We start from the raw sequence: 20,100 nt of genomic DNA, 5'->3' as shown, positions 1-20,100 counted from the left end.
CTACATGTATCTCCTTTTTTACTCTTCATCTCATTGATTTATTGATTGATTAGGTCTCACTCACTACAAGTCTGAAAGTCACTCCATAGGCCAGGCTCACACCGACCTCTCATTCAGCTGCCTCTTCCTTCTGAGTTCTGGGATTAAAGGTGTGTGCCACATGCCTGGTTTCTAACTTTTTTTCTTTGGGACAAGGTTTCACTGTACAGCCCTAGTTGTCCTAGTTGTCCTGAAACTTGCTCTGTAGACCAGGCTGGCCTCGAACTCAGAGATCTGCCACCTCTGTCTCCCTAAAGGCATGGGCTGCCAGGCAAAATGTTTGTGTTTGTTTGTTTTTAGTGTGCATTGGTGTTTTGCCTGTATGCATGTCTGTGTGAGGGTGTTGGATCCCCTGGAACTGGAGTTGCAGACTATGTGGGCGCTGGGAATTGAACCCAGATCTTCTGGAAAGTAGCCACTGCTTTTAACTGCTGAGCCATCTCTCTAGCCCCTTCACATATATTTTTAAAGAGTCTCTCACTGAACCTAGAGCTTGTTTCAAATATATTATCCTAGTGCTTTTGCTTGGAAACAAAAAATAAATAAAATAAAATAAAATAAAATAAAATAAAACAAAACAAAACGAAATAAAATAAAATAAAATAAAATAAAACAGGGGCTGGAGAGGTGGCTCAATAGTTAAGGGCATCACTGCTTTTGCAGAGGACCAGAGAGGGGTCAGTTTCCTGGACCCCATGGCAGCAGATAAAGGTCTATAAACTCTAGTTCCAGAAAATCTTACGCCCTGTTCTGACCTCTCCGACACAGAAGCAGAGGTAGGTGTGCCGCACAAACATGCCTGCAAGCAAAACATTCCCACGCATAAAATCAAGACAAATAATACATTTAAAAGCATATAAGGAAAAGCCAAGGTTTTAAAAAGAAATTGAAAGCCAGCTGGCAGTCCCTGGGACTGTGTGTCCTCTTGAGTGGTGCTAATGCTCTGTAATGCTCTCCCCTGGCTGGGAGCACTCCCAGCTGTGCTCTTGGCCTGAGCAGCTCCTCTGAAGCTGGGGAACAAACAGGCCAGCAGTTTCACAAGCAGGAGACAAATGGAGAAGAAATGGTCCCCACCTACCTTCCCAAAGACTGGAGACAATGGGTGTGCACACCTGCACTATCTCTCACAAGCCCCACCAATTGTGGGCCGAGAATGAGCCAAAGCCAATCACAACTGCTGAACCCACAAGCACACTCAAGCGTGTACCTGGCAGCAGAGCCGCTGCAGGAACCTACAGGAGAGAAAACCTTCCCCTGAGCACAGTTAAGGCAGCAGACTGGAAGGAAACAGATACAGCAAGAACACTCAAGGTGTGGGAACTAAACCCAAAGCCTGCAGAAGGAGACGGGTGTGTGTGTGTGTGTGTGTGTGTGTGTGTGTGTGTGTGTGTGTGGTGGGCCCGAGCTGGAGGAGATGCTGGGAATGGTGAACTGTGGGGACAGAGACTCGCCTGAGGGTCCTGACAGGAATCTGCACTTGACTCTCAGTATGAGGAGTCAGAGTTAAGACTTAACAAAATGAAGTTTGTCTTCCTTTCTTCATCTTTTATTTTACTGCTCCAAAGGTTTTTTATTAGTTTTTTATTTACATTTCAAATGTTATCCCCTTTCCAAGTTTCCCCTCCCAAAACCTCTTATCCAATCCCCCCTACCCCTGCTTCTATAAAGGCGATCTCCCACCCACCCACCCACGCAACCACTCCTGCTTCCCTGTTCTGGCATATCCCTACAATGGGGCATCGAGCCTTCATAGGACCAAGGGCCTCTCCTCCCACTGATGTCCAACAAGGTCCTCCTCTGCTACATTTGCAGCTGGAGCCATGGGTTGCTCCATATGCACTCTTTGGTTGGTGGTTTAGTCCCTGGGAGCTCTGGGGGGAGTCTGGTTGATGTTGTTCCTCCTATGGGGCTGCAAACCAGGAAGGTTTTCTTTGTTTTTGGGTTTTGTTGTTGTTGTTGTTGTTTGTTTGTTTTTTATTTTTTGGATTTGATTTTTCCAAGACAGGGTTTCTCTGTATAGCTCTGGCTGTCCTGGAACACACTCTGTAGACCAGGCTGGCCTCAAACTCAGAAATCCACCTGCCTCTGCCTTCCAGAGTGCTGGGATTACAGGCATGTGCCACTGCCGCCCGGCGAAGGTTTTCTTTAAATGTATTACATTAGTTTCTTTTTTTTTTCCTTTTTTTTGTTTTTTTGTTTTTTGTTTTTTGTTTTCTTTTGTTTTTTTGTTTTTTGTTTTTTGCATTTGGTTTTTTCGAGACAGGGTTTCTCTGTATAGCCCTGGCTGTCCTGGAGCTCACTCTGTAGACCAGGCTGGCCTCAAACTCAGAAATTCGCCTGCCTCTGCTTCCCAGAGTGCTGGGATTACAGGCGTGCGCCACCACCACCTGGCCGTTTCTTTATTTGTTCATTTATATATTTGGAAGAGGGATGTCATACTGTGCCTCTGGATGTCAGAAGACAATATGCAGGAGTCCGTTCTTTCCTGCCATCACGTCGATGCTGGGAACTGAACTCTGGTCTTCAGGCTTGAGAGCAAGAGCCTTTATTGACTAAGCAATTTCACCAACCCTCCAGGAGAAGAAATTCTATATATAACAGACAGAAGGCACATGTCAACCTGGCCCAGACTGAGTAGACAGAATATGTCGCAAAAGCGAGATATCTCTCCATCTCTCGTTTCCTTTAGCACGTAACCTCTCCTGTCATAGAAGCATGGAGACTCCTGATAAGCCACACGTAGCCGAGTGGGGTGTGGGATAACATCACGGGTGGGAATGAGGGCCTGTGCTACCTCTCATGCCTTCCCTCTTCCCCTTGTCTCATGTTCCCGCACTCTGTTCTCCACCACGTCATTCTGTACCTAAGCAGAGTTCTGTGCCAGCATGCGCAGAGCCCTGGGTTTTATCTCTAGAGTAACAGAACCCTGGCATGGTGGCATGCAGCTGTAATCCCGACGCTCTGGAGGAGGAGGCAGGAGAAATGGATGGCCAACATCATCCTGGACTGCACAAGGAGTTTGAGGCTAGCCTGAGCTGTTATGAGACTGTCGTACCCCAGCCGGGCAGTGGTGGCACATGCCTTTAATCCCAGCACTTGGGAGGCAGAGGCAGGTGGATTTCTGAGTTCGAGGCCAGCCTGGTCTACACAGAAAAACCCTGTCTTGAATAAACAAAGCAAGCCAAAAAAAAAAAAAAAAAAAAAAAAAAAAAAAAAAAAAAACCTGTCATATCCCAAAATTTTTTTAAAAGAAAACCTTTATGTAAACAACACCTGTGAAACTACAACTATGGCTAAGGGGATACACAAGCTAAGACACAGGCTAAGAAAAAGAAGCCATACCTAATTACATTGGATCTTCGGACGTCTGCGTGTTAATCTATCCCCATGTGGAACGTTCAGTCTTCTGGGTCAGCATGGCAGAGTAGCTCAGCCCAGGGCTCTTCTTCTGTTTTCTGTGTAGCCACACAAATCATACCCTGGCTACAGCTCACTTGATTGTAGACACTTAACTCTGTGTCTACCACCTGACCCTTCACCAGCCGCTGTCACGCGTCTCAAAGGCACTCCCATCTAATGATGACTGTTCCCCATCGTCAACTTGACGCTAGCCCAGTTTTCCAGGCAATTGAACACTGCCCCTGCAGCTCCTGCCATAAACCCGCTGATTGCGGACACGTGGCTTTCTATCTGCTCCAAGCTGACAATATTACCGTTCCCTTTTTTCCTTCATAACGTCGTCCCCACAGTATCTAATATTTCCATCTAGATCGCAGCGTTCTTAGGATAAACTTCCATTTTTTAATTCCCTCACCCACTTCAGTGCTCTGCCTGCTGTCCACATGCCACATCCCATCTGAACAGACTATTTCCAAGGTACAGATTTAACCTGTTGTACTTGAACCCGTGGACTCACCCTTAGAACAGCCCGGTGGGATTCACTGGAACTCCGCAGCCCCTTGTGCATGTGCTCGCCTGGGGCATTTGGAACTCTTTAACTACACTGCCTTGTAGCGATTGCTTAAACAGTGTCCCTCTCTGTCTGCAGGCTCTTTCTTCCCTCTGCCCAGTCTCACCCCTGCCTTGTATTTCTAGCCCCATCTCTGCCTTGCTCCGCCTGGTTAACAAGTCCCCATCCCCTGCCTTCTCCCACAATCCTCTCTGTCTAAGGAAGTATATTTCCAAGCAAATCCTGCCCTGGCACCTAGACATCTCCTCTCATGACTGGCACTTCTGCATGCTCCCTGGACCGTCTCTGCCTCCCCGGTACACTGCAGGCTCTGCTGGAAGTCAGAGATCGTGTGCATGTGTACTCTTTTGTCCTCTTCCCAGAATATCTGAGGGCATCAACCATGGGCAGGAAGCCGATAGTTTAGAAGGCAGGTGTGATGGTACATTCACAGAATCCGGGCACTTAGAGGTGGAAGAAAAAGGTACCTCTCCCACCACTACAGGTTGCTAAAAATGATTTTCCTCCTGCAAAACAAGTACATTTCCAGTGTCCTTGGGGTTATGTAGACCCTGAGTCTCACAGGAAGTGCCTCTGGCTCTCAGAAAAACAGGTGTAATTCTCCTGTTCCGGTTGCTTCCAGAAAGGCCCCATTCTTCCTTCCTTCCTTCCTTCCTTCCTTCCTTCCTTCCTTCCTTCCTTCCTTCTCTCCTTCCTTCCTTCCTCCTCCCCCTCCCCTACCTATCCCCTTCCCCTCCTACCCTCTCTTTCCCTCTCTCTCTCCATCTGTGTCTGAGGATTAGTAGGCATGGAATGCTCCCTTTAGCTAGTGTATCATTTTCCACCGGGGGTGGTAGGGATTGGAGTCAAGATCCAACAGCTGCACAGCTGAGTCAGGGAGAAAAGGAGCCCAATTCTCTGGCTGTGGATATGGGATCTGTAAAGCCAACCCACAGCTCGTGTCCCCTGGCAATAAAGACTCTGGAATGAGCTTGCAGGGCTGAGCCCAGTCTGAACCACTCTGCCTTAACCGACCAGGGATAAAATAGAACAGTGGCTCTTTCTGGGCTGTGTATACTTAGGGGGCTATCACGCACATAGTAGGAACAAAGTCAGGGACCTTGTCAGCAAAGGGGCCTTTGCTGTGCATGTGACCTCATAATTCAGGCTCTGCCAATAAGAATGTTGCAGGAAGTACTTCCCCACTGACTGCCATGGCCCACTTGAAGCTGGCATGAAATTCTACAATACAAAGCCTTTCTCTTGAAAGGCTTTGGTGGCATCAGGTCATGGGCTCAAACCTCACCATCTGTGTGAAGCTGATCAAGATACTTCAGCTCTCTAAGTTGCAGGCGCCTCTTCTCCACCCCCAGAGAACCAAACACTAAAGTGATTGGCCATCCCAGTGTGTAAGTTAAAGCTCTCGGAATGTCATCTGATGACCTGAACATGATAAACTAATTAGAGAAAATAATGGCAGTGGTTTCGACTGAGATTCCGGCTGCACTGAAGGGGGCAGCTAGTGAATTAGGTGGCAAATAGTGAAAGGAAATGCAGTGTGGTTTCGGAACTGAAAATCAGAATCATCATATGTATTATGGAATTCACATCTAGTGCTAATGATGCTTTCCAGACCAGAGTCAATGAAATTGTGAACCTCTGAAACTATAAGCCAATCCCAACGAAATGTTTGCCTCTGTAAGAGTTGCCTTGGTCATGGTATCTCTTCACAGCAATGAAACCATAAGACAAATACAATTGTTGCTCCAGGCATGGGATAACTTACCCTAGAGCTTATAAACTGATAATTTTTCATCCAGGTAATAAAGACCTGAAAATGGTTTGACTTTACTTGGGGCAGATTGTGACTTACTGGACACACTCCAAAGCTGGGTTAACTTTCCCAAGCTCTGCCATATTACAGTCTACACAGAACAAAACTCAAATGGGGAGGGAGAGGGGGACAGAAGAGGGGTTAAGAGTGAAGGAATGTGTGGAGGGACAACTAAGATTAAGGCCCATTTGAGAGGTCATTTGAAAACTTAATACAGTATAAGATTCCTAAAATATGGTCACTGCCAAGACCAAGATGGCAGAGAGAATCTCTCCCTTCCTCAAGAATGCCTGGGTGAAGGAGCCGGTGCTAGTGGTGTCCTTCTCTGTCTGGGGCCTCACTATAATTATGCCCATGATTAGCCCCTACATCAAGTATACTGGCATGATCAACAAGGCCACAGCCTACAACTACCCAGTGCCTGTAAGAGAAAATGGGAACATGCCTGATGTGCCCAGCCACCCACAGGATCCTCTGGGTCCAAGCTTGGAATGGCTGAAGATCCTGTGAATGCTACATGTGAATGTGACAGAAGAGGCCACTTCCCTGTTGCTCTTCAATAAAAATGTGAAAATAACCCCCCCCCCAGAAAAGACTCTTAAAATATATACATAAATGAAGGCTGTCTGAATGAAACCAGATAATGGGGGAGACAGAGCCCCAACCAGACATCTCTTGTCACCAAATGAAGCTTCCAGTACTGGTAACTTGCTCTCTGCTGTGTTTCCTACTGGACTAAATCCCTGCCATCTTTAGGGTGAGTGACCGTAAAGACACCACCAATAAAGGCCGACTAGAGGGTGCAGTTGAGTGCAGGGCACATGAGCAGTGAGCTCTTCCAAGCATTCCTGTTGTGTGTAAAGGATTTCTATGGGGAATACAGCTTGAGCTGAGATTTGAAGCATTTTTTAAGACTCTGCCTAAGAAAGGACTTTATTAACATTCCACAAGCATTTACCCAGTGGTTGCTGTATCTGAGTCACATATCAGATATCTTGCACATCTGATATTTATGCTACAATTCATAACAGTAGTAAAATTACAGTTGTGAAGTAGCAAAGAGATAATTGTATGGTTGGTCATCATTACAACACAAGGAACTGAATTAAAGGGTCACAGCATTAGGAAGGCTGAGAATCACTGTACTAAGCTAATTGGGGCACTGAAAATCATAACAGAATAGACAATAGGGATAAAAGGAAATCAAACAAGACACCCAATTAAAAAGAAACAATCAAATAAAAAATAAAATGTAAATGATAGATAAGGAACTTGGGCCTTCTAGAGTTAACTTTAATATTAGCAAGCTGGAAAATCGTCTTATGATTTGGCTTCTACTGTGATGAAGCACTGTGATCTACCACACTGCTGTTCACCACCAAAGGAAGTCAAGACAGGAACTCAAGCAGAGCAGGAAACTAGAGGCAGGAGCTGATGCAGAAGCCATGGAGGGATGCTGCTTACTGGCTTGCTCCTCACGGCATACTCAACCTTTCTTATAGAACCCAGGACTGCCAGCTCAGACATGGCGCCACCCACAATGGGCTGGGCTCTCCCCATTTGATCACTCACTAAGAAAATGTCTTATACCCCATTTTTTAATAGGGTTGTTTGGTTTTCTGGAGTCTAACTTCTTGAGTTCTTTATATATGTTGGATATTAGCCCTCTATCTGATATAGGATTGGTGAAGATCTTTTCCCAATTTGTTGGTTGCCGATTTGTTCTTTTGATGGTGTCCTTTGCCATACAGAAACTTAGTAACAAAGAATTCTCACCTGAAGAACTTCGGATGGCGGAGAAACATCTTAAAAAATGCTCAACTTCATTAGTCATTAGGGAAATGCAAATCAAAACAACCCTGAGATTTCACCTTACACCAGTCAGAATGGCTAAGATTAAAAATTCAGGAGACAGCAGGTGTTGGAGAGGATGTGGAGAAAGAGGAACACTCCTTCACTGCTGGTGGGGTTGCAAATTGGTACAACCACTCTGGAAAGCAGTCTGGCGGTTCCTCCGAAAACTGGGCACCTCACTTCCAGAAGATCCTGCTATACCACTCCTGGGCATATACCCAGAGGATTCCCCACCATGTAATAAGGATACATGTTCTACTATGTTCATAGCAGCCCTATTTATAATTGCCAGATGCTGGAAAGAACCCAGGTATCCCTCAACAGAAGAGTGGATGCAAAAAATGTGGTATATCTACACAATGGAGTACTATTCAGCCATTAAAAACAATGAATTCATGAAATTCTTAAGCAAATGGATGGAGCTAGAGAACATCATACTAAGTGAGGTAACCCAGACTCAAAAGGTGAATCATGGTATGCACTCACTAATAAGTGGATATTAGCCTAGAAAACTGGAATACCCAAAACATAATCCACACATCAAATGAGGTACAAGAAGAAAGGAGGAGTGGCCCCTTGTTCTGGAAAGACTCAGTGAAGCAGTATTTGGCAAAACCAGAACAGGGAAGTGGGAAGGGGTGGGTGCGAGTACAGGGGGAGAAAAGGGGCTTATGGGACTTTCAGGGAGTGGGGGGCTAGAAAAGGGGAAATCATTTGAAATGTAAATAAAAATATATCGAATAAAAAAAAAGAAAAAAAAAGAAAATGTCTTATAGCTGGATTGCGTGAAGGTATTTTTTTTTAATTGAGGTTCCCTCCTTTAAGATATTTCTAGCTTGCCGGGTAGTGGTGGCGCACGTCTTTAATCCCAGCACTTGGGAGGCAGAGGCAAGCGGATTTCTGAGTTCAAGGCTAGCCTGGTCTACAGAGTTAGTTCCAGGACATCCAGGGCTATACAGAGAAACCCTGTCTCAGAAAAATAAAATAAAATAAAATAAAATAAAACATTCTTAGTTGTGATCTTGCTATCACAAAATGGCCTCGGAACCTGAGCCTCCTCATCCTTTTCTTTTCCTAAAATATGTATGGAAGGTTTCTATAGGTATTGTTTTCTTTCTTAAATTTATTTATTCACTCTACATCCCCATATCAGCTCTTCCTCTCCAGTACCCCCTCACTCAAATCCTCCCGCATCTCACCTTCCTCTTCTCTCTGGAGGAGAGGCCATACCCTGTCTAGGGCAGAAATTGCAAGTTTTTACTTATTAGACATCTGGGCAAATAATTCTTAGTGATGAAATGTTCTATATTGTCCCTGGACTGTCCTTAATAGGAGACACACAAGCTACACCCCTATAGTGATATCAAAACTGTCTCCCAACACTTTCAAGTGTGCTCTGAAGGAAGGGTGAGGACTTCTAAGAAGCACTGGTCTAGAGTCCACTCAAGACTACAAGTTTCGTCAGCAAGCTGGCAGGATCAGCATCACCTCAGAGTCTGACAGGATGTAGAATACTCCAGTCTCCTTAGAACTGCTTCCAAAATCCCGTTTCTCGAGATTCTCAGATGGCTTATATGCCCTTTAAAGTTGGCAGTTCCTGGCATCCTTTGAGAAAGAATTACCAGGATGGTTTGTCTCTGAATATCCTGATCCATCTCTCAGATCAAAGTGTGGAGCACATACCCTCAGCATGCTGTCCTGGGGACAGCAAGGGTTTGGGCGTCATATGGTCCCAGGTCCAAAAGGGTCTGGGCTGAAAGTCTAATACATTATTTAATCTATGTCATTTTGTTCGTATATTAAGAAAAATTTCTACCTAGGTTTCAAAACCTTCTGAGCAGGCTACATGAGACCTGCACCCTTTGATTCAGAGTTGCCCAGTCTTGTATTGTCTTCCCAGGTGGTAAGAGTTATCTAGCTGACAGAGGTCCTTCTGCAGCCAGTTCAGAACGTGTCAGCTCGGAACCAAGAAGGACCACTAGAGGGCGGTAGCGACCATCTTTAGGTTTAGGAAAGCCAGTTTGTGGCCACTGAACCCTCAATTTAAAAACATTGTTGGGTATATATAAATGCCGTAAAGAGTATCTCTAGCCAAGTGGGATACTACATATAAATGTTGAGGATGCTGGCTAATTCAACTTGACATAAGCTAGACTCAGAGGAAAGAGCCTTAACTGAGAAAATTCCTCCAAAAGATGGGGCCGTGGACAACTCTGTAGGGCATTTTTACTTAGTGAACCCAGTAAGGGTGTGCCACCCTTGGCCTGGAGGTCCTGGGCTCTCTCTATAAGCTGACTGAGGAAGCAAGCTAGTAAGCAGCACCCCTCAGTGGCTCGACGGCAGCACCTGCCTCCTGGTCCCCGCCCTGACTTCTTCATTGATGTGGAAGTGTAAGCCAAAACACGCTTTCCGCCCCGACTTGCTCTTTTTGCCACTGTATGGGGTTCACCACAGCAAACAGTAACCCTAAATAAAACAGAAGAGTAAATGCATCTCCTTAGGACTGCTTGTGAATCCTTGGGAAAAAAACTAAGGAGCAAAGCTTTCTTGCAGGCTCCCCATGCGGCTAGCGTAGCCAGTGCTCCGGGTTACCTTCATGGGAAGGGGTGCTCTCCGACGAATTGAAGGGCTCAGATTGGGGAAGTGAGGGTCTAAGACTCGAATAAGCGAAATGAGGGTGAGGATGAAAGCAAGACTCTCTGGCCGCTGAAGTACGTGCTTTCCCAAAAGAGAAGCAGTTACAACTATGAATTCTTCCCCGAGGGCCTAGCAAGGAGTGTACAACAGCCAGCCGATGAAGAGCTAAAACAGAAACGAATGTCTCTAGAGTTTGGAGCAGGCGCTGGCCTGTAATCTGTCAGGAGCCGCTAAGGCAGGACTATCGGGAACTGCCAGACCTGGGCTGCATAGTGAATTCTACCTAGGCCAGACCATGTCTCAAAAAAGAGAGCTGGAATTTCAGTGAATCTTTCCCATTCTGTCCTTCTATGCTATCACGTTGGGTTTCCTTTCTTTTCTTTCCTTTTTTTCCTTTCTTTCCTTTTTCCCTTTCTTTCCTTTTCTTTCTTTCTCTCTCTCTCTCTCTCTCTTTCTTTCTTTCTTTCTTTCTTTCTTTCTTTCTTTCTTTCTTTCTTTCAATACAAAAACACACTATGTAGCTCTGGCTGGGCTGGCCTGGAACTCACTATATAGCCCAAACTGGTCTTGAATTCTCAAAGATCTGCTTTCTGAGTGCTGAGATTAAACCATGTGCACCATGACAGGCATTAATACATTCAAGAGACCCCACGTGAAAAGGCGAAAGAGCCAGACATGGTGACAGACACCTTTAATGTTAGCACCGGGCAGGCAGAGCTCTATGAATTTGAGGCCAGCCTGGTTTACACAGTGAAGTTCAGGACAGTTAGAGCTATGTAGAGAGGTCCTGTTTTTATAAAATATAATAATGATTTCTCTGAATCTTTTTAGACATGTTAATTTCATTTGCAAGATATAAACATGAAAAGTGAGAAAAAGTGATATTGATTACTTTACAGCTTGTTGATTTTATAATCATCAATAATGCTTCAGAATGCCAGGCAGTGATGGCGCACGCCTTTAATCCCAGCACTTGGGAGGCAGAGGCAGGTGGATTTCTGAGCTCAGAAGGCCACCCTGGTCTACAGAGTAAGTTCCAGGACAGCCAGGGCTACACAGAGAAACCCTGTCTCGAACCCCCCCCCCAAAAAAAACTCATTCCCCCCCCAACAGTCCTGCCCATGACAGCTGCTGTCCTCCCGAGGTCCACTGCACAGCAGAGCCACCAGAGAATTCTTCAGGAAATTCAGGCCTCAGCTGTTGTCCTCATGACTCCCGGCAAATTCTTCACTTTATCATTGTTTAAAGCAGGAGTATCATGTCTTCATTTGTCACCCCCCTCCAGCAGTGACATCTGGGCCACCTTGAGCAAATACACGTAATCGGTGCTCATTCTTGGTTGGTTTGTACAATCCCAGCACTCAGGGACCTAGGGCAGCGGTGGTATCAGGGTTTTTAAGACCAACTCTGGAAAGCCTGTCTCAAAAAAAGACAAAATGGGATCTTTTAATCATAGCCATGTATGTATTCTTGAGTCTTACCACCTTACTTTTAAAGTTCCCCCCCCCCCAAAACACATTAATCTTAACAGTACCTTAAGGAAGCCCAAGCCAGGATCAACTTCAGGTCGGTGAGTATGAACTTGAGAGCCTTCGTCCACTCCTGCTCCGTGTTCAGGTGGGTCCTGACGGAGCACAACTCCCCGGTGTCCCAGGCATCCTCCATCATCCCTTCCCTCACATGGATCCTATAGGGCAGACAAGGGCACCTCTCATCCTTCTCAATCTCCTCCACGAACTGCTGCAGACAGTCCAGGAAGGCCTTCATCCCACAGTCAAACTTGTTATTCAAGGAGACGCTGTGGCTCCCATCGGAGAACAACGGCAGCACACCATCACCAGTCAAGGACTTGAGATAGGAATGGTTCCCAAAGGGAACCAGTTGATACCTCTGGAACCGCAGTCCAGCTAGCTTGGACAAGCTGAAGAGCAATAAGACTGTCTGTCCCCAGGCGGCACTGATCTCAGCCCATCCCACCCGGACCTCGGGGAGGCAGCCCAGCCGGAAATTGTTGATAACGCCCAAGGGACCCTCATCTGAAATGGTAAATGTGGCGTTGAAGATATTGGTCCCTCTTAGGCGGTTCAGCTGACTCAGGGCATACTCTATCTGGTTCCCCACACTGCTCAGCTGGTCCATCAGCTCCAGCTGTTCCAGCTTCAAAACGGAATAGTCAGCCGTGTGCTGTCCATGCTGTTGATCTAGCTCCTCGCTCTCGGCCTGGGCTGCTCTGAGTTCGGCGGCCACCCTTGCCTGATGGCCTTCTAGTTCCTCTAGCTCCTGAGTCAGCCTTGCTTCCTCCTGCTCCAGACAGGACAGCTCAGCACAGAGCTCCGCGTGTAGCGCCTCCCCCTCTGCCTCACTCACCAGCGACTCTCTCTCCAGGAAACTTTGGTACTTCTGGTTGTCAGATGCAACGAGAGTGAGCTGGTTGTCTAGCTGCAGCAGAAGATTGTCGGTACAGTCCACACACAGCGGGTGGTCCACCACCTTTTCACCGGAGAGGATTTCGAAGGTCTCCACCACAGTGTTTTGGATAGAGTTCAAAGTTCTCATGGAGGAAGACCCACCAAGCAGTGTAAAAGTGCAACAGGCACTTCCCTGGGACGTCCTGCCACAGTCAGAGTCGCATCTGCCAGAGGTCCTGACCTGGCATGCCCCAGGAACCGGCATCTCTGGGGGGGCATTGGCATGGTGCTGGAATTCCAAGGCCCTGCCCTGCGGCTGTAAGAGTTTCAGGGGCTCATTGCAACGCTGGCACAGGAAGAGGGCGGGAGACATCCTGGCGCTCCACACTCTCCCCAGAGTTTAGGTTTCTCTCTAGCGTTTTTTTTTTTTCTTTATCACAAGCCCCAATGGGGCTACCTGGTGATCTATAGCATCCTTCAGGCTAGTGATTCTCTGAAAAGGGAAATGCTGCCTATCTTGTTTCTCTCCTTGAAAGTTTTTTAAACACACCTTAAAACTATTTATAACCTAAAAACACTTATTGCATTTACATCATCCTTAGGAAAAAAAGGTTTAATGGCACGCAGCAGTGATTCTAACTTTTAAGAAGTAGAGGCTAAGATCTTGAATTTGTTTATTTATGTATATTTGAGGTGGAGTTTGACCTTAGAGATAACCTGAACTCCCTAGGCCCGGCCAGACGAACTCAGGCTTCACCCCCCCAGGTGATGGGATTAAAGGTGTATCTCACCACACCCACTGATCAGTGATCAGCGAAATTGTCTTCTGCCTAAACTGCAAAGTACTGGGACAAGCTGCAGTGCCTGTTGTCACCCTGCCTTAAAAGAAAAAGAAAAGTCCAGGTGTATTGACACATGCCTGTGATCCTAGGATTGTTACCAGCTTCAGCTACATAGTAAGTACCAGACTATCCCTGTACAGCAAGACTGCCTCAGAAATGAAAAACAAAAAGACACACGTAGCAGGGCGGTGGTGGCACATGTCTGTAATCCCAGCACTCTGGGAGGCAAAGGCAGGGGGGGGGGGAACAATTCCAAAAAAACCAAAAAAGAAAAAAGACACACGTGCCTGTAACCTTATCACTTGGAGAGTCGAGGCTGAAGGATCAGAAGTTCAAGTCCAGCCTGGGTTCTAAGCGGCCCTATCTCATACTATAAACTCAACAAGAAGCCTGTCATAGCAACCCAACTCTAAGGTCCAGACTGCTTTCCAGCCTCTCTTCCTGTCTCTCCACATGACTTGATTTTAGTTTGTCTGTGATTCATACTTCCCACCACCCAAATTGCTCTCAATTCCCTTTTAAAATCAGGTTTTTAACATATTTATTGTGGAGCGAGCATCTGTATACATCATATGGAGGTCAGAAGACATATTTCAAGATCTGTTTGCTAGGCATTGGTGGCGCACGCCTTTAATCCCAGCACTTGAGAGGCAGAGGCAGGCAGATTTCTCAGTTTGAGCCCAGCCTGGTCTACAGAGTGAGTTCCAGGACAGCTAGGGCTACACAGAGAAACCCTGTCTTGAAAACACAAACAAACTAAAACAAAAAAAAAAAGAGTTGGTTATCTTCTACCAAGTGGGTTCTAGGGATCGAACTCTGGGCATCGGCTTAGAGCAAGGAGACATCTCCTCCACCTGCTTTCTCTGACCTACAAAAGCAGACTGCTTTCACAATACACTTAGGAGCCTTTATCACCCAATAATATAACAGGCATTCATGGCAAATATTCTCACTCAGTTCATGAAGCAAAATTAGTTTGGAGATGTGAGTTTTTACTATCAGCTCAGCCATGGACTAAAACGTCAGTCAACCCTGTAATCCCATACTTCAGAGGCTGAGGTGAGGGGACTGTGAATTGAAGGGCAGCCTGGGCTACATGATGAGAGTAGACCTCAAAATTAATGAGTTCAGGGGAGAGTCAGGAATTATCAGTTCTATTAGCCCTTATGACCTCTTGAAAATATCTCTGAAGTAGTAAATAAAAGGAGTCCCCTCTTTAAGCTAATCATAGAGCCTCTTCTTCAGTCAGTCAGTATTCCAAAGCCTGCTATGCAGGCTAAAGAGAAGAAGGCTTAAAACCAGAGTAGACCAACCATTTGCTGTGAATTTAGCTACAGCAGATGTAAAGCATTTGAAGTCCTTGTGCTCTTGGAGTTGGGCAGGATGTCCACAAAGCCTGCCTTTCCTTTCCCAATGTTTTTCCTCAAAGGATTGAATTGCTTTCGATGTCACAGTACCTGAGCTAGGTCAAGGGGTAAAGACAACTCAGTGATGAGAACCACACCATTTGTACTGACCCTCCATTAAAACTAACAACATTCGCAGCAGACCTGACTAAGTTTGGGTCTTCTGAGGACAGTTCCACGGATGAGAGAACACAATGATCGGGGGAGACAGACAGCTTGGCCCTCCTTCAGTGCAGGAGTAAGTAAGTGGAGATAGCCTGCTCTTGGGAGAAGAAACCCCTTCTCGTTTGTTGTACCACACCCCCTCCCAAGCCCTGCCTTCTCATCCCCACATTCTGAGAGGAGGAGCCAGTGAGACCCGTGAACTGGACAATGACCCGGGGAAAGGATTTTCCTTCTTTCTCTCTTTCGTTTTTCCTTTTATTTTTTTAATCAAGTTGTTGGTGCCAAGGAAGATCACAACCCCTACTTAATTCCCTGGGTCCTGTTGCAAAAAAAATTCTGTGAGAAATTATCTAGTCACTGGGTCCAAATTCCTATATGTTAAGTCCGCCTCTGTTCTCAACACTCCACTGACAGCCCTCTTGCAAGGCCATAAATGCTACAGAGTCACTAGGTTTAACCTCACTAGAAACAGAGCTCGAACAATGGAGATGAAAGAGGAAATACTCTGTGTGACAGTCACCAGCCACTTGGGAGTGAAGATACCAGAGGAGCTGGATGGGCAGAGGCGACTGGCTTCTGAGAGGAGATGTCCATCTCTGGAGCCACAGTCACTATAGGGTGTGTCCAGCCAAGCAAGGCTAAACCAGGGACACGTTCCAAGCAAGGTACGGTCAGGAGGTTGACTGCAAAACCTGCTAGGAGGGAAGGACTGTGGGGAGACAGTGAAAGGCCAGTGGATCACAACAAGGATTAGGAGTTGTGCTGTTAGGAGTGTAGAGATGGCTCAACAGTTAAGAGCACTGGCTGCTTTTCCAGAGGACCTGGATTCAATTCCCAGCACCCACATGGCAACTCACACGTGTCTGTAACTCCCTCCAGTTCCAGTAGATCTGACACCCTCACCCAGACACACAAACAGGCAAAACAATATTACACATAAAAGAAACCATTAAAAAAAAAGAATTGAAGTGTCAGGATATATGGTAAATATGTGAGGTTTTGGGGTAGGAGAAATGAGAAGAAAGTAGAATTTGGCTTCCTGTCTGCAATCTTCCATTTCCATTCTGATACCAATTCTGCTCTAATAGCCAGTTTCTAGCAGCTCCTCATTCGATACAGTATTTGGATTCAGATAGCCTGAGATGCTAATTTTGTTTCACTGTTTGCTTGAGAACTTGATGCTCAGCTTCTGTGTTTGGAAATGAATGAAGCACAAGCTATCTTAGAGCGCAGCCTGGACAATCAGGCAGTGTTCAGCTAGACACCATGGTGCTTAGAAACTGTTCTCTTGCCAGGTGTGCTGGCACGCCTGCAGTTCCAGAGGAAGGCCAGCCTGGGTCCAGAGGGAAAATAGGAGTGAGTGAGTGTCTGGGAAAGGAGAAAGGCATTGGAGAAGGAGGAGGGCAAGAGGGAGGAGGAGGAGGGCAAGAGGGAAAGAAACACGTTGCTCGGTAAGTGCATTGGAGCCATGAGGATCCACAGGCACCCACGGGTGCTGAAGGAAGGCTTCTCGGGTCGTTAAGTGAATACCTCGTTCCAGGGAGCATTATTATTCTCTTCTCCTGATGTCAGGCGTATCATGTCTCTTTCCACTTTCTGGCTTCTGGCTGGCGCTGGGCGAGGGAAGCTCCTGCAGTCTGCATGAAAAGTGCATTATCTGCCATTGTCTTGGAGGAATCTGCAGTTTGTCTTGAAGGAAGCCAGTTACTGACACTCATGTGTCTCAAGTTTTTCTGGGAAGTGTTTGCCTACCAAAGGTCCTTACATTCCCTTTCTCCCTGCCTAGCTTTAGGTTTAAATAAAAGAACAAGGCTTTGGAGCAGAACTGTGTATATCTATCTGGCCCCAGTCCCAGGGTGACCCTTCATTCACTGTCTCAGTTCATGTCCTGCAAAGTCTCTATGAGATATTGTTGTATGTTAGTTGCTCAGTTAGCAGGAGGAATGCTTGCCGACCGTGCAGGAGGCCTAGGTATGATCACCAGTGAAAGGATAGAAAATACAGCCTAACTCTCTAATGACGCCAAGAAGTCAGAAGTTTAAAATGCTATCTCGCTTCAAAGAAGCTCTAACTCCAGCCTTCTAAGGAGCCCCAAACACTTCTTATTCCAGAGCCTGCTCTTTGCTAGAAACTAGGTGAAATGTCACATTCTAGAGCCCGCCCTTGGTAAAGAACTAGGAAAAAAGGCCTTGAGTAAGTGATCCTGGCCCCTTAAGGTAACTGGAAATGAGCTAATTATCTGCTTATCTTGCTTCGGTAAACTGCTTACACCTTCACACCCACCCAGGAGTTCACACAGCTATAGACCTCCAAGAAAATAGGAAACTAACTGGTCCACAGAGGGCGGGCTCTGATAATTTAAACTGATTGGCCTAAAAACTATGGAGTGGTACAAACGGATTGGCTCACACTAGACAGGCTCTCAATGCTAAGGAATGATTGGTTTGTGATTCTCGGGCTTTGCTGTAAACTTATAAAAGCTGTCCCAATTCTGCACTCTGGGTCCCAGAGTCCTCTACCCCTGCATGGTGTATGACTGTGGACCCCAGAGCTCTGGAATAGAAAATTCTCTTGCAATTGCATGGAGACCATTTCTCGCAAGTGATATGGGTGTCGCCTTCCGAGGCATGGGGTGCTGGGGTGCCCTCGTTTTTCAGGTCTTACATCAGCTGCATGGAAACCAGGTGTGACACAACTGGCTTGTTGAGGTAGCACTCAGGAGGTGGAGACAGGAGGATCAGAAGTTCAACATTATTCTCAGATTCCTAACAAGCAGATTGGGAATGCAGGAGACTTGGCCTCCAAAGGAACTAGCAAAAAGGAAGGTCTTGCAGCTGATAAGAAATTGCTTCACTTCTGTATGGCTGTCATTGCCGGAGGGGACAATCTGGGCAGCTCTTAAATGCAGATTATACTCTCAAAAGCAGTATAGCCTGCCCGGTTTAAATCACTTCCTCCTCGCTGGGTAGCTTGCCCTAGCCTGCCAGACCTTGGTGTTCCTGCCATCCAAGGTGACTGCCGAGTTAGGACGAGGATTCTTTGTGGCTTCAGCCTTAAAGGGGACAAAACGGGGTTGGAATTACTGGTTTTTATATAGTTATATAGTCACTAGGTAAGTGATTAACATGCCTGTGTGCAAAGGTAAGCAGACGGCCTGAAGTAACACAGAGAGAGGTCAAGTGCAAGCAGAGTTGCTAGTCTTCATCCTGCCCTTAGTTAGCTTGTAGCTTTTGTTTTTGTTTTTTGATTTTTGGTTGTTTTCCAGACAGGGTTTCTCTGTATAGCCCTGGCTGTCCTGGAACTCACTCTGTAGACCAGGCTGGCCTCGAACTCAGAAATCCGCCTGCCTCTGCCTCCCAGAGTGCTGGGGTTACAGGCGTGAGCCACCACCGCCTGGCTAGCTTGTAGTTTTTAAACCTCCATATCTTAGGCTCCAACTAGGGGGAGGAGGATGGTCTCTTGGCCATTCCCAGGACCATCTTTGGAACTTCAGGCCTTTAGTGGGTCAGAGCTATCTCTGCAAGTACAGCCCAATGATTCTCCAGCAGTGTGGGTACCACAGTCATTCCAGCACTGGGGATTTCCTGCCCCTGCCACCCATCCTTCAGGACTCCAGAGCATCTCTGATGTCTCACCTTTTGCCACCCACAGCATCTCCTCCTGGGCCACAGCCCACCTCTCAGGTCCTCACATTGCTTTGAACACACTATGTCCCTCCCGAAATACCAGCAGAAAGGCCGATGGGAACCAGGCATAGGGAGAAGTAAGTGACGAGAGTGAAAAGAGGGGAAGGGACAAGAGAGAAGGCTCAGCTGTCGGGAAAGCTTACCGTTCTTGCAGATGACCTGAGTTCAGTTCCAAGCATCCATATCCGGAGGCTCACGGCCACCAATAACTCCATCTCCAAGGACTCCATGACTTCTCGGGACAACTGCTCTCATACATGTATCCACACACATGCAAAAACAAATTAGAAATAAAATACATCAAAAACAGAGAGAGCTCAGTGTTGCCCTTGCTCACATCCGTGCTCAGGGCCCTGGACTCCGAATGTGGGTAAGGTTTGATTCTGAGTGTGGGAGCTAGTGCATTCTACCAGTGTCCCAAATCGTGTGTGTGTGTGTGTGTGTGTGTGTGTGTGTGTGTGGTGGGGGTAGTTTGATACAGGATTTCTTTATATAGCCTTGGCTGTCCTGGAACTTGCTGGCCTTGAACACACAGATATACACCTGCTTCTGCCTCCCAAGTAAGTGCAGGGATTAAAGGTGTGTGTCTCCACTGCCCGGCTAGGGCCCGAGATATTAGTAGTACCTTGGACCTTAACACAACTGACTCCATGATGGAAGTGCCGCTCAGGCTGTAAAATTCATCGTGTACACAGCACCATCTGCCAAAATGAATATAAAGGCCAAATCTATCAAAGTCTATTATTCTGGAAAAGAACAAATTTACTGACCTTGCTTTTTGGCTTCTGTAGTTCCACTTGTGGTTAACTGTTTTTGTTAACTGAATTATTTCAACCCAGAACATGGTTTTTGTGCTTAAAAGGTCACCCCAAGAAAGGCTTGGGGCTACATTGGTATTCTAAACACCCAGTATAGTCCCAAGCTGCCTAATAAAAACTTTCTATTGGTTTAAACCCATGTTTGAACAGTTTTTTCTGGTAAATATCTCAGGACATGTGTGATATGTGTGATGTTTGTATGTAGGAGAGGCAGCTGGATCACTGCAACTTTTAAGTTAACCATAGGACTGGCCTTACCTTATCTACTTCTGTCTAGATAGATATGAATTTGTGCACAGACGGGGCCAAGTTCCCATGAGATGGCCATATGAGGAGGCCCTGGGAAATTAATCTTGCTACAGTTGCCCAGGGTCTGGCCTTCCTGCCTAGCCCCAGGCCTCTGGAAGCCCCATGGGCAGACTGTAGGGAGGATGTGGAAAAGCTTCAGTTAGCCTACATAGC

At 46.5% G+C, this 20,100-nt stretch overlaps 2 protein-coding genes across 2 annotated transcripts; one reads left to right on the top strand and one right to left on the bottom strand.

Annotated features, from left to right (window-relative positions):
- The first annotated feature begins 6,077 nt into the window (after positions 1 to 6,077).
- Positions 6,078 to 6,332, top strand: LOC127696988 (NADH dehydrogenase [ubiquinone] 1 alpha subcomplex subunit 3-like). Its single transcript, XM_052199814.1, has one exon. It carries the CDS (start codon positions 6,078 to 6,080, stop codon positions 6,330 to 6,332), a length of 255 nt encoding a protein of 84 aa, XP_052055774.1.
- Positions 6,333 to 11,431: 5,099 nt separating this feature from the next.
- Becn2 (beclin 2) lies at positions 11,432 to 13,094 on the bottom strand. Its single transcript, XM_052200406.1, has 2 exons — positions 11,848 to 13,094; positions 11,432 to 11,729 (listed from the first exon to the last, which is right to left on the bottom strand). Exons 1-2 carry the CDS (start codon positions 13,092 to 13,094, stop codon positions 11,675 to 11,677), a joined length of 1,302 nt encoding a protein of 433 aa, XP_052056366.1. The 3' UTR covers positions 11,432 to 11,674.
- Between the last annotated feature and the right edge of the window lie 7,006 nt (positions 13,095 to 20,100).

Source organism: Apodemus sylvaticus, chromosome 12 (assembly GCF_947179515.1).
Source record: "Apodemus sylvaticus chromosome 12, mApoSyl1.1, whole genome shotgun sequence".
Classification (NCBI taxonomy): Eukaryota; Metazoa; Chordata; class Mammalia; order Rodentia; family Muridae; genus Apodemus; species Apodemus sylvaticus.
Note: the sequence above shows the minus strand (reverse complement) of the source record. Positions and strands in the feature narration are given on the sequence as shown.